We start from the raw sequence: 15,047 nt of genomic DNA, 5'->3' as shown, positions 1-15,047 counted from the left end.
GTTGTATTTTTTATGTTTCAAAGGAGGGAGGGTAATTGTAAGCAGCACAGATTTGTTTGGAATTGGGCAATTTTGTGTGTGTGTGTGTGTGCGTGCGTGCGATGTAATATTATTCTTGTGGATATTCACCTAGGCCTGAGGACAAATCTCTTTAAGAATCACAATAAACTATTTTTATGAGATTTGCATTTCAGCAAGTTAAAAATAAACCAATTAACAAACAGAGGCCAACATGTATTTTTGTACTGGTATTTATTCCAATCTTTATTTAGTACAGATTTCCACTGAATATATTGTCACCTTTACCTGGCATTGCAAGACAAAGTAATTCAAATGCTTTAAACGGATAAATAATGTTCAAAGAGTCTTACCTATCCAGCATTCAAGTCGAGCACATGGAGTTGTCTTTACCACATCAGGAGGATCCACCCCAACATTCAGGCACAGAACTAAGGCAACACTAACAGTCTTCATCTAGAAAATTAAACAATATATTTTGGTAAGCAGTGTGTATTAAGGTGATTCTGTACCACAGCTGTTTATGTTTATAAATACTAACAAGAAATAAAGGAACCGATACTGAACTTTTGTCTGAATCTGAAAATAAAATCATTTGAACTGCAGTATTAGCAAATTCTGCTCTTTCTTCTTTTATTTAGGAGATTCATTTGGTCTCTTAATTCATTCATGGTGACTCCAGGCAGCTTACAAAGTTACCCCCCCAAATAAAAAACCTGATGCACTTCCCCCATCCTCTACAACAACGTTCAGAAAAACCACTTGATGGGCTTGGTATCAGTCTGTGATCCCCAGGCATGCTGACAAAACCATGTCCTCAGAGCCTTTCAAAAGGGTATCAAGTTGGGGGCCAATCTTATCTGACTTGCGACTCTAGCAGAAATACCCCCCCTCCCCAATTTTGCAGTAAGCAGTATAACCTCATCCTGGACCAAAGATGGCAATTCTCCATGAACCAAAGAATCCCAAACTCAGAGCTATTTTGTCTTGCTATTTTGTTCATGTTCGGTCCATTGCTCCCCATTCATCCCTTAACAGCCTCCGGGCATTGCAAGCGGGAGGTCACAGTGTCACTGAACTCACCATGGGCTGAGATATACAGCTGTCTATCCTCAGCAAACTGATATCTCATCCCATGATAACGAATGATCTCACCAAAAGGCTTCACATAGATGTTAAACAGAAGCAGATAAAGTACTGAACCCTGCTTAACACACACAACCCTCCAAAAAAAAGCAGGGGTGAAAGGCCAGGCCTCTTGTCCATGTCATCACCAATTGGGAGCTTCTAAATGTGTTTTTGTCCTTAGTTTCCTTCCTCCCCAAGAGAACAAATTATATTATTTCTACCATCTAATGAAATGGAATGGAATGGAATAACAACTTTATTGTCACTTTGAATGTACACTAATCAGCATGTACACTAATCAGCGTACAATAAAATGAAATTTTGTTGCATAATAAATAAATATTTAGAACAATTAGAACAGTTAGAACGATTAATCAGTGGAACAACTTGCCTGCAGAAGTTGTGAATGCTCCCACACTGGAAATGTTTAAGAAAATGTTGGATAGCCATTTGTCTGAAATGGTGTAGGTAGGGTTTCCTGCCTGGGCAGGGGGTTGGACTAGAAGGCCTCCAACTCTGTTATTATTATTATTATTATTATTTTGCATATTATTATATGAAAAATAATAAATGCATATACCCACATATATTATATTACACTGAGAAACAACACAATCTAGTTCAGATGTATACATGTACATGGTGAGAAAAATGAATCTTGGAGTTTACCAGACAAATGGCATAAGGAACAAAGCTGTTACAGAATCTGGTAGTCCTGCTAGAAAGATTTTGAAACCTCCTCCCAGAGGGGAGCAACAGAAGCAGTCCGTAAAGTGGGAGTGTAGGGTCACTAACAATACTTCGAGCTCTAAGCACATAGTACCCTGAAAGATAGGAAGTGAGTTTCCTATAATCTTCAGCTGCCCTTACCACTCTCTGTGTGGACTTTCTATCTGAGGCACTGCTGTCACCAAACCAAACAGTAATTTTTTTACTATTTTTGAATTTAAATACAATTCCATGATTGTCTACACTTAAATATGAAAGACAATGAAAGACAAGTGTAACTACTGCTAGAATATCTAGTAACGGAAGATCATTAAAAGTGGAATAATAGTCTAATTAGGACCATCCGTTTTAAAGGACCATTTTGCTGAGTTTTATTGGACTATCCTTGGCTTTTAGCTGCAATTGACGTAAGATTTTAGTTCTGTCTGAACTGTATATTATTACCACAGATATTTACCTAATTCATTCATTTGTGCTGTTCAGGATTTTATTATGTAAACATACACCTGAAGGTTTTAACCATTAAAGGTAGTTGAATCCTGATTTTGAATAATTGAATGAATTATATAAATTAGTTTCAGATAAAGGTAACTTTTTTTCATCCAGCCTATTCAATATATACTCATAGTGCCTGGACTTTTTTTACCTGAACAAAACATAAAAACAGGTCTTGTGATAGCAAGAAAGAATAATTTCCTGTGTCCATCGGGAAAGGCTTATGTAATGTGAAGCTGATTTGTTCTTTCAGGGCATTGAAATAATGTCCTAAATTAATTATTAATTTAGCAGGTGAATGCACTACTAAGAATATTATCACCATTAGTGAATTTCTTGGCAAGATTGATTAGACCCTTCTGAAACTTCAAATGTAGCATCAGATTTTTTAAAATAAATAACATTTTCTTCAAATACATTTCTATATATGAAGACGAAGTCAAATTGACTTTCTTCAGTACTTCAGAATAATATATAATCAGATCTATTTCTATTCATATGATGAAACAAATACAAAAAAGAAGCCTGCACTTGAATGTGCTGATTTCCAATTGCCTTTCCTTTTCAAAGATTTGGTTCTTTCTTTTTTTCTCAAAATATTATACAGCTTGTATGTAATTTTCCTAAACTCTTCCTTCCATAGCCTTTTGTGCAACACTATAGAAGATTCTGCCAAGTCTCATGGATTAGGCAAGTCCCACTGAAATGCTTTATTAAAAAATAATGATAACACATTATACAAGATTTCCGTATCAATAATGCAACATAGCAAACCTTGCTTAAGTGGCTGCCCAGGAAGCAAGCAAAACAAAAAGAGCCTTAATTTCTTTTTATACTAACCCTTAACAGTAATCTCTTAAAATAAACAGCATCTCCTTCATGTAGATTTTGAACTATGAGTCTGTCTCAGACTAATCATACATAAGGAAGGAGTCTTATTCCAGCAGGTTATATATTTTCAGGAATAAATTCAGGGCTGACAGGGGAATCAGAGTGCATTGCTATGTCCAGATCTTCAAATAAACAAACCCAACATCCTCCCTTACTGTACACCAAGCAGAATAACAGTGTAGTATTTTTAATTGATTCACAGTACAGTTTTTGTTTCAGTAGTTCTGTAGAAGAATGTGCTCATTAAGGAGAATGACATATAGCTGGTGATATTAACACTTTTTTTATTAAAACTATTAAACAAAAGTGTTTATTATCTATAATTACAGTTACTAACGAAGTTTAGTATAATTCCATGAAACAATCAGGTGTTCTAGCAACTTGAGGGCCTAGTGGGGTTTTAATAAAGGGTTTTATTGGTTTTAAGTTCTTCAACCAACTCTAAATTTTCCTTTTAAACTGGTCTTAAAAATTGTACTGTCTTTACTTTGGCTGTAAACCGCCCTGAGTCCTTTGGGAGAAGGGCGGTATAGAAATTGAAACAATCAATCAATCAATCAATCAATCAATCAATCAATGGAAAACAAATTCTTTTATAGAAATCCCTATCTCCATAGTCAGAGACATGGCTGCTCATTATTTTCCATAGTGATCTACAAGAAATAAATTTTGTTGATACCAGCATATATCAAATGTCATAACTCCATGTGATCTTAGTATGCAGAGCATTGAAAAAAACAGTATTGCAGGAGCCTAAAAGAAATTACCATGAAGAGTACGTAAGTCATACTGTATGATATCAGCTTGCTCTGGAGCCTCCCTGCAGGCAAAATAATGGAAATACTTGAAAACAATTCCTTATGTGCCACAGAGGTCCTGTAGGTATGTTGTTCTATTTGATAGATTGTATTAAAAGCTGGAGGAAATTCTCTAGCGGTGTAATACTGCACAATTTCCATATTGGTCACCAAGTACAGTATATTTTGTTTTATTTATTATTTTATTACGCTTCACTTTATTGAGATTTGCAGATACTGCATTTTTTAGAAGATCCTCCATCAGCAAAAAGATTACAACTGACTGAAGTCTCAGATAACAATTAGCATTTTTTTAGTAATATAGTAATTTTTAATTAAGGTATGCATCTTGGGTTTTGTTTAGATATACAGCTCTTGCACAATTAATAGATTATAGCCTAGTGTGAACATAATATTTATATGCACTGGGAAATCCCCCCCAAATTGTGTGACTTATTTTATTGCAATATTTGATTTATTTCGATGATCTAGAATTAAACCCAGTAAATCTCTGAGATATGCCTGTAGGTATCTTAACTAAAGCTATAAACACACTCTGTACCAAAAAGCGAAAACTAGCTATCATCTGTGAATCTGATGGTATCCTTCATCGTCTCTATCAGACATTTGAGGAGCTGAAGATTCAGAAATTGTCAAGAGGAGGAAAACTAATGGTTAGCCAAGGAATATTTGAAAAAAAAATCACAATATCAAATAATCACAAATTTAAGCCTACTAGTATCAATGTCTTATCATTAGCCTTAGTAAGCAGAACTAGGCATTTCTTGTACAAGTACATAAATGGCTTGTAATTCAATATTGCTAATCATCAGTTACTTTTTACTCTCTCATTCGAAGGTAAGCATACAAAGAGAACCTTTTTAATACATTCATTTACATATCTACATTCAAATGAAGCTCCATCATACACATAAAGAGGTATAATGGGCTATGTATATGCTAGAGTACTTCTGGTCATTTATAAAAAGATAACGTAACTTTTAATTGTACTGAAGATATAAATATGCACAGAACTTTCACAGAATACTTTCTTCTTATTTGGGTCTTGCACATTTGTATTATCAGTGTTAAATTATAAAGATGAAAAGCTATTTGAATGTGCTTTACTGTGCAATACAGATCTGTAGTATCTAATCAATAATTGGCAACTGAGTTTGTACCCCTAACTTGTACAGGGCTTCTAATTCAATGTTAATAACAACAACAAAATCTGGTCAAACATGATATACCAATTATAGGAAAATAAAACTCAAGACCTAAATATCAACAAATCCAGTGATCACAAAAGTGATTTTTTTAAAAATGACCCATTCCATGAACATTGATTACATAATTCTTCTGTGCAAAATTCCACAGGGGAAAGGGGAATCTTCCTCCGATGAACATTTTTGTAAACAGAATTCACCAATCCCATACCTATAAAATAGAAAGCCACCTGCATCTCTGTATCCCTTGGGTGTTCATTAAGATGCACAACATCAGACAAGGAAAAAAAGACTTGAAAGCAAAGCTGGAGCCACACAAATGTATAATTTATGAAGTATAAAGTAAGCGAAAAACTAGAACACATTGAAAAGATATTGCCTGGGAAGATTGAATGGAGAGAATCCCTAGTGCTTTCAGAAAGAAAATGTTACGGTCTTTATCATGTCCTCCAGCTTCTAACCTTGTATCTTGCTATCAAATGCAAACTGATATATCCCAAAATGAATGAACGAATTCATTAATTAATTTATTGGCTGCCCATCTTACCTCAGGGTAACTCTGGGCAGCTTACAATAGTAAAAGATAAAAACTGCATAAGCTAAAAGACATAAATAAACTAATACAAAAAGTCCAATTAAAGATAGGGAAGTTAGGAATACGATGGGGGGGGATTGTCAATCAAAATGCATTACTTAATATGAATACAGTGAAACTACCTCAATCCTGAATTTTCGACAACAAGAAATCAAATGATGTTTTTTAGGATGCAGAAAGAGATAAGAGCAGCTTCACAAAAATCTCCATAGAGCTGAAAAGACTTCAGGGAAAATGGGAAACTGTTTCAGAATTATTTTTGTTTTTCAGCATTTAAAATACAAATAAAACTGAGCCAAAATCTTCCTTCCTTCCTTTCCTTCCCTCCCTCCCTCCCTCCCTGTACCACCCATTCTTCTAGTAGAAACTGTGTGAACTTACCATGTACTAAAATCTGACCAATGGGAATACACATATAATCCTGGACATAACAACAAGGCCAATTCGAATATCATTATATTACATTTTCCTTTAACTAGTTTAATCTTTGAACTTCTTGAATGTTGAATGTCAGGAAGCTAGTTAGGAAATTAGTCCATATCATTGTGACAATGGTGAAGCTGATTCTATAGCTAGTTTTATTTATTTATTTATTTTAGTGGGAGAGAGAGAAAGAGAGAGAGAGAATGAGAGAGAAAGAGTGGGTGTTCTGTCCCCCCCAACACTCCCAAGAAAAGGAACATTGGCTTACCTGAAGGTTCCTTCTATGTACGCTGCGTGAGAGTCCAAAGCAATGGGTTGTTAACTTCATCTGATTGGCCTGAGACTGAGTTGAATTTGTTTAAACACACCTCCTCTTCCTGTTTAGCTCCAGTTTATTAACGAAGAAGCGGTATTGGAGAAGACGAACTCAATGTGAAAACTGGAAAAAACGGAACAATAACCTCCAGATCCCTGTATATAGACAAAAACAATACGTGAAAATAGGGAGGGGTTGGACTCTCACGCAGCGTACATAGAAGGAACCTTCAGGTAAGCCAATGTTCCTTCTCCTGTACGCTGCTAAGAGAGTCCAAAGCAATGGGATATACCCAAGCTAAATATCCCTAGGGCGGGAAAGGAAAGATTAGGAAGACTCAGCAACAGGAAGAACTCGCTGCAGGACCCTCCGTCCGAATGAGGCCTCGGCTGAGGCAAATTGGTCCATCTTGTAGTTTTTAATAAATGGCGAAGGAGAGGCCCACGTGGCTGCTCTGCAAATGTCCAAGATAGAGGCCTGGGTGGCCCAGGCAGCTGTGGTGGCCGCGCTGTGGGTGGAGTGTGCAGTGATGCGGCCTGGAAGATGGTGTTTCTGCTGGTCGTAGGCCATGGAAATACAGGCCTTTATCCACCTGCCTATGGTGGATGGGGAGACTTTGATGCCCAGAGCCCTTGGTTGAAAAGAAACAAATAGGGATTCTGTCTTCCTGAAAGGAGCTGTTCTGTTGAGGTAAATACGCAGGGCCCTTCTTACGTCCAGCGTGTGCCATCGACGCTCCGATGGATGCTTGGGATGAGGACAAAAATCTGGTAAGATGACTTCTTGAGACCTATGAAAGCTTGTGTTTATTTTAGTAAGAAAGGTAGGGTCTAAACGGAGAATGACTCTGTTAGAGTGAAAAATGCATAAGTCCTTCCTGACCGAAAGGGCAGCGATCTTGGAGATCCTGCAGGCTGAGGTTATGGCTATGAGAAAAGCGACTTTAAAGGTTAAGAGCTTAAAACTGGAGGAGCTCAAGGGTTCAAAAGGGGAAGACGTAAGCTTCTGAAGGACAAGGGTTAGGTCCCAGGTAGGGTATCTGTGCACCGGAGGCGGTCGCAGATTGTAAGCTGCCCTCAGAAAACGTCGGATACGGGGGTGTTGAGAAAGTGTGGAGGTCCCGTCACAGAATAAAACAGTGGCAAGAGCTGCAACCTGCCGGCGGATGGTGTTGGTGGCTAAACCCTTGTCCAATCCATCCTGGAGGAATTGCAGGATATGTCTAATGGAGGCAGAAGTAGGTTCTATTCGATGTCTAAGACACCAGCGATGGAATGATGACCATGTGGCCTCGTAAATACGCGTTGTGGATGGGCGTCTAGAAGCCAGAAGGGTGGAGATGACCCCCATGGAATGCTTTTCTTTCCTTAGTATCTCCCTGTCAAGTGCCAGACGGCTAGTTGGTAACATTGAGGTTCTGGGTGGAGAATGGCTCCTTGGCGTAGAGAAATCTGATCCGGTGGAATTCGCCAAGGTGGATTGAGGGACAGGCTCACCAGATCCACAAACCAACTCCGTCGAGGCCAGTAAGGGGCTATGAGGAGAACTTCTGCCTTCTGTTCCAAGATCCTTCGTATGACCCATGGCAGAAGGGGGGTCGGGGGGAAGGCATAAAGAAGGCCCCGGGGCCACTGACATCGTAGGGCATCTGTTCCTTCTGCTCCTGGGGTTTGGAACCTGGAGAAGAACCTTGGAAGTTGTTTGTTGGTCGGGCTGGCAAAGAGGTCTACTATGGGTTGCCCGAATTTGATCGTGATTGTGAGAAACAGATCCGGATGCAGTTGCCACTCTGATTGATCGATAGTCGTCCTGCTCAGCCAATCCACTTGTATGTTGGCGACTCCGGATATGTGGGCTGCCTGTAGTGAGAGAAGATGTTTTTCTGCCCACAGGCCTATGGCTGCAGCCTCTTTCATCAATATGCGGGATCGGGTGCCTCCTTGACGGTTCACATGGGCCTTCGTGGTAGTGTTGTCCGTCAGCAGTAGCACATGATGGTTTGATAGCTGCGCTTGGAAGTACCTGAGAGCTAGATGAGCAGCTCTCATTTCCAACCAGTTGATGTCGTTCTTGAGGTCGTTGGGGGACCAGCGACCCTGAGTTACCTGGTCTGATAGGTGGGCACCCCAGCCGTAGAGGCTTGCATCCGTGGTGAGGACGAGACGGCAATGTTCCTGGAATGAGCAGCCCTTTGTCAGGGCTGGAGACAGCCACCACTGTAGAGATTTTCTTACCTTTGGGGGCAGAGGAATTCTGATTTCGGTATGGCTGTTGCCTGTTCTTTGGTGTGGGAGAAGAAGCCATTGTAGGGGTCGTGAGTGAAGACGTGCCCAGGGCACGATCGACAGACAAGAGACCATCTTTCCCAATAACTGTGAGAGCAGTGAAAGTGGAACTCTCTTGAGTGCCTTTACCTTTTTTGTCGTATCTCTCACATTGAGGAGACGGTCTCGGGAAAGGAACACCTGGCAGGATCTGGTGTTGATTCTCGCTCCCAGATGGACAATTTCGGTCGTAGGCACTAGATGGCTCTTTGCTCTGTTGACTGAAAAGCCGTGATCCTGTAGGGATTGAATTGTTACCTGTAAGTCCCATAACGCCTGCTGGGCGGAAGACGAGAGAATCAATATATCGTCCAGGTAACATTGCATTCTTACTGGAATTGTGCGAAGATGGGCCGCCACAGCATCCAGAATCTTGGTGAAGGTACGAGGAGCGGAAGATAGACCGAAGGGCAGGGCCCTGTATTGAAAGTGGGCTCCGGCATAACTGAACCTGAGAAAGCGTCTGTGGGCTGGTCTGATGGGTACATGTAGATAGGCCTCCTTGAGGTCGATGGATGTTAGATAGTCCCCTCTTCTGATGCTTCCTAAGATTGAATTGAGGGAGTGCATCTTGAATCTGCGATATTTGATGTGAAGGTTCAGTTGCTTCAGGTCTAAGATGGCTCTGGTGCCGCCTGATTTTTTGTCCACTAGGAAAAGAATTGAATAGAAGCCGGTCCCCTGGTGAGGCATGGGAACCGGTTCTATGGCACTGATGGACAACAGGTGTTGAATCTCGTCTTCCATTTGAGCCCTCTTGGTGGGTTCTTTGGGAATCTGGCATTGGATGAATCACCTCGGAGGATTTGAATTGAATCCGAGGGAGAGACCAGGGGTGATGGTTTGCAGTACCCAGGCATCGGTTGTCGTGTGGGACCAGGTAGGGACGAACTTGGTGAGACGACCGCCGATGGGATCCTGGCCGGGATAGTCATTTATTCCTGCGATAAGGTCGGAAGCCGGATCCACGGTAGGGACGTCTGGTCTGGGATTGCCTGGTCCTGTCACGAAGGACTGTCTGTCCTGAAACCTGTCAGGGGAGGTTGGAAGGAGCGTTGATAGGCCGGGATTGGAACCCGGGATCCTGGGTGCGAAAAAGGCTGTCTGCGGTAAGGAAGAGAAGGACGTCTATCTGAACGCCTAGAGACGAGGGAAGGATCTTACGTTTGTCCTTTCCTCAACTAAAATAGGGTCTAGGGCTTCACCAAAGAGAGATCCACCCTTAAATGGGGCAGCCACTAACCGCCATTTGGTCTTCATGTCGGCTTGCCATTGTCTGAGCCATAACAGCCTCCTGGAGGTGATGCTGGAGGCAAGGGCTCGGGATGCAAATTTTGCAGAATTAAGGGTGGCATCCGCAGTGTATTCAGCAGCCGCTATCAATTTATTTATGTCCTGATGTAATCTGGAGTCATCCTGAGGAATCCTCTCCTGCATTTGTCTGAGCCATATCAAAGAGGTTCTAGCAAAGAATGAGGCTGCTGTGGCAGATCTGATAGCCCAGGCAGCCGCTTGGTGGGGTTTGGGTGGAGAGTTCCGCTCTGCGGTCCTCCGCTCGAGACCTTCTGCTGCATCTGAAGGTATAATGTTGGAGGAAGAAGCCAAAGTGGCAATTGGGGTGTCTACGGTAGGAACCTTGAGGAGGTCCTCAAGATCTTGATCCGTCATGTACATCTTTTTGTCTGAGCCACTAGGAGTAGGAATGGCACCAGGGTGACCCCATTGACGTTGGATGGTGTCCAAGAAGAGCTTGGGTGAAGGAATTACCCGTTGCTCTGAGACTGGTTCAGTAAAGAGGAATTTGTTGGGGTCTGACGGATCTGAAGCTCCCTCAGATTGGTGCAAGGCAACCCCATGTTGGCCATAACTTTTGCCTTGTGTAGTAATGTGTAGAAAAGCTCATGGCGAAAAAGGCCGGTGGGAGCAGGTTTGTCTGGGGCAGACTCTTCGTCTTCAGACAGATTATACTCTGCTATGTCTTCCTCCCCCAAAAAGGAGTCCTCACTATGGTGTGAAGGGGTTGAGAGCGTAGCGCAGCGCATAGTCTGGGTGGGTGGCTATCAGAATGGGGTCTTTGGTCAGAGCTGCCCGAAGGAGATGGAGCTGGGAAACCTCTCTGCGTGAAGGCATTGTCAATGCCTTGAGAAATGGTTTGCATGATAAGTTGACGTATATCCTGAGAAATGGCAGGATTACTGTCCTCTCTGTGGGAGACTCCCGCTGCTGTGGGAGTGAAGGTGGCAGAAGGTGCCTGATGTGGGGCTCAGGCATGGCTCTAGAAGAATCTCCAAAAACTGTACAAATTGTTTCCTGGTTTTCTCCTGAACCACTAGGGATAGTGGGAGACCATCCAGGCTGATTTAATAGAGGAGAATCTTCAGTTAGTGGAACAGAATTTTCCCTGCCTTCCTCTGCTAATTTTGTTTTGCTTTATCAAATTGCCTATCCAAGGCCCGTTGTCTTCTGAGGCATCTCTCTGCAGCAGCAGAGGTTTGGAGAGAAGTAGAAGACTTGGATTTGGTGGCAGAAGCCCTTGATTTGGATCTGCTCTTGTGAGGGGAGGAGCCACGCTAGTAAGGTGTCCTTGGGAGGCGAGGCAGAAGCCGGGAAGGAGATCTGCTGCGATCCGCCATCTTGGAAATGAGGCCTAGTGGTTATCAGAGGCCTTGGAATATATGCCCAAATAATATAGTGGCCCTGATCTGAGAATCCTGGAATAAGATCAAACAATAAGGGCCAGTTAGCACCAAGCTGACACCACAGCTGGATTCAAAGCATTCAAAGGCTGCATGGGGGTTGCTTTGGGGTCCCCAAATGGCGCAAGCAGGCACCACTGCTCCTATAGCGCCTTTTACTGCAGCGTTGGCAGGGGAACTAGCCTCCGACACCACGGATCTTTCTCCACCCCTGCAGGCGCGAAGCCGACACCACGGCTTCTCCTGCGCTCCGCTGGCCTCCACTTACAGTTTGGTGAGGTCCAGCAATGTCCGTTCCTCAATCCGGCGATCCCACGAGGCTTGAGAGGCTTGGAGTGTGAAAAAATGGCCGCCGGCCTTCGGGCGGCTCAGCTGAGCGGCGCTGGGCTGCGCGCAAAGCATGAGCCTCTTTCCCTGCCGCTCCGGCTCCCAGCAATCAAGAGAAATTAATTGGGCACTTTAAAACTCTTTTTAAAAAATTTTTCTAATTTATTGAGGTCCTATGTGCTGGTAAAAGAGTCAAAAGCAATGGAGCTAAAGGAGGTAGTCTCTCTATGGCCGACTGAGTTAATAAACTGGAGCTAAACAGGAAGAGGAGGTGTGTTTAAACAAATTCAACTCAGTCTCAGTCCAATCAGATGAAGTTAACAACCCATTGCTTTGGACTCTCTTAGCAGCGTACAGGAGAATAAGCCAGTCAAAGGCCTTCTGCCAACAGTTTATTTACACTTGGCCAGGTTCCCTTTGGCACAGAAATGTTCTGGCCACGTTTCCCCACGCACCTGTCAAAATCTCTTATCTTGTAGAAGCGAGCTGAAAACAGTCTGTTACTGAGGTAACCAGGAAATTATAGGGAAAGCAAAAGTCACTCACAAATAGATTCAGTCTTCAATCCATGAAACAGATTGCCTGCGAAGTTTGCAGCTTTGTCCAACACAAAGAGCCACGGAGCTCCTCCTCCTGCTTTTATCCCCTGTGGGGTGTCGCTCCGTGACTCAGCACTCCCTCGGCCTGCCCCATCCTTTCCTCTGCTGCGTGCATCTGTCACGTCTTCGCAGTCTCGCATCGAGCAAGGATTGATCCTCAACAACTGGCTCTTGGGGCGTTGCCAAGTAGGAAGAGGGCCCGGGGGAATCAGGCCTTGTTAGCCCTTCCTCCTCCTCCTGGGGCGGTGCCAGGAAGGAAGAGGGCCTGGAGGAAGCAGGCCTTGTTAGCTCCTCCTCCTCACTCTCTGAGTCATCCTCCTCCAGGAGGCCAAGCCCGGGTGCCTAGGTCACAACAATGGGAGAGAGAGGGGAGGGGAGCAGAAAGAGAGAGAGAGAGAGAGGAGGGAGAGTGCCTGAAGGACCACAGCCCATCACTGGGAGTCCAGGCGCTTCAGCAAGCAGCGCACTGGATTCGCATTTGTGGTCTGCGAGATTTAAAATTATGAACTTGGTGGTCCCTGAGGTCCAAAAGGTTGGGAACCCCTGCTTTAAAGGATTGCCTTCCTCTTTAGATAGATGAATACCATGTTGATGGACAGCTTAATTGGGACATGAAAGGAGGCCCCAATTGGGTGTTTTCTAGGCAACAATGATGTCACCTGCTAATTCTTTCAACCTAGAAGTGCTTCGGTACTCCCGACATGACTATATTACTGCAAAACTGAGCCTGTCCTCTAAAAACACAAAGAAATATCTTTTTTGCCCATCCTTCACCGTCTCAAGCAGAGTTAATGAGGATAAAGAAACCCTTTAACTCCAAAAACATAAAACGTTTTGTTGGGATTCTGCTGTCAATTCAATAACCTTTGTTCCTGCAAATCTCTGGTCCAATTATGGTTTGATATTTTGCTTTCCTTAGAGTTTAATGCTCACTGCTTTAGGTTAAGTTTTATCAGTTTGGTACTTTTTATTATATTTTGTTTGGAGTCTGTTAGTAGCTGCCTTGAACCTTCCATTTAAGAATGAAAAAGTAGAACTGGAAGAACTGGAAGAAAAGCAATTGACGAACCATAATGGAGAAGGCAGGTGTCTATTTGAACTAGCAATCTACTTCAGCAATGGCCAGTCAGATGTCTCTGGGAAGCCCACAAATAAGACAAAAGTATCAGTGTGTCTTCTGTTTCCCTGCAGCTGCTACTGAGAGGATTATGGCCTCTGACATACATAACCATTATAGTTAGCAATCACTTGTATTTTATCCTCCATGAATTTACCCAATCTCTTTTCATAGCAATTGCATAGCATAAAAAATAGGGGTGATATTTTAAGCACTCATGGTAAGGAGGTATTACTGTGTTTTTTTTTGATATCGCCAACTCCATTTTCTGAAACTTCTCTTAATTTCTCTTTCTCTTAATTTATGCACAATAATGTCAGATTACCGTACTTTTTGGAGTTTAAGATGCACTTTCCCCTCCCTTAAAACTGGGTGAAAATTGTGGTGTGTCTTATACACCAAATGTTGCCGAAGCCCCGCCCATCCACTGCCCCCCACTCTGGCCATTTTCGGCCTCCGTCTGTCACGTTTTTGGTCACTGCATGCCCTGTTTTAGACCAATTCCAGGCTGTGGGGATCACCACAACACATTGCCGTTGATTGCTACCTCCATGCGTCACGTTTTTGGCCTCTGTGTGTTGCATCTTCAGCCTCCGCACACCCCGTTTTTGGCCTACATGCATTGCATTTTCAGATGGTTCCAGGCAGCAGGGATAGGCGGAGGCCAAAAAAGTGATATGTGGAGGTGGCGATGGGCTGTGGCAATTTCCGCAGCCTTGAACAGCTGATTGACTGTATTCCGGGAGGCCGATCCAACCACCAATCAGCTGTTTGTGCTGAATCAGGCTGCAATAACATGCTGAAGCTGATCAGGTTGTTTGCTGCAAGGACGTTAGCCAGATGAATACCGATAGATGCTGGTAGGTAGAAGCAGAATTTTTTTTTCTTGTTTTCCTCCCCAACAACTAATGTGTGTCTTATACTCCGGAGTGTCTTATATTCCAGAGTGTCTTATACTCCAAAAAATATGGTACATATCAAGAGATTTTTGAACCATATGCATATTTATAACCATCTACCAACGTAAGTAATCATCATAGAAATATTTCCATTCTATTTTAGCTCTGGATATGGCCAAATCTGAAACAACTGTAATGAGTTTATAGCTGTAAAAGTGACTGAGACTTAGGTCACCCAAGTTCAGATTAATCCCTATGGAAACTCACTAAGTGATTTTGAACTAGTCACAGCCCAACCCACAGGGTTTTGCTGTGAGGATAAAATAAAACAAAATAGTTATTTAGGGCATTTAGAGTGCCTAGAAAAAATGGCTAAATATTGTACTATTGCATGGTTTTATTTATTTCAAGAAATACATTTCTATCTTGCCACAATCAAAAAGACATTTGGCAGCTTACGTAAATAT

The 15,047-nt window shown here is 42.5% G+C and overlaps 1 protein-coding gene across 1 annotated transcript in view; it reads right to left on the bottom strand.

Annotated features, from left to right (window-relative positions):
- The window catches only part of RPTOR (regulatory associated protein of MTOR complex 1), a 478,109-nt gene that overhangs the window by 435,591 nt on the left and 27,471 nt on the right, over positions 1 to 15,047 (bottom strand). The window contains exon 2 of the mRNA XM_058165601.1: positions 372 to 474. Within this exon, the coding sequence (XP_058021584.1) occupies positions 372 to 474 (103 nt within the window). The remainder of the gene's footprint in view (positions 1 to 371; positions 475 to 15,047) is intronic.

Source organism: Ahaetulla prasina, chromosome 2, assembly GCF_028640845.1.
Source record: "Ahaetulla prasina isolate Xishuangbanna chromosome 2, ASM2864084v1, whole genome shotgun sequence".
Classification (NCBI taxonomy): domain Eukaryota; kingdom Metazoa; phylum Chordata; class Lepidosauria; order Squamata; family Colubridae; genus Ahaetulla; species Ahaetulla prasina.
This window is presented reverse-complemented; position numbering and strand designations above follow the sequence as displayed.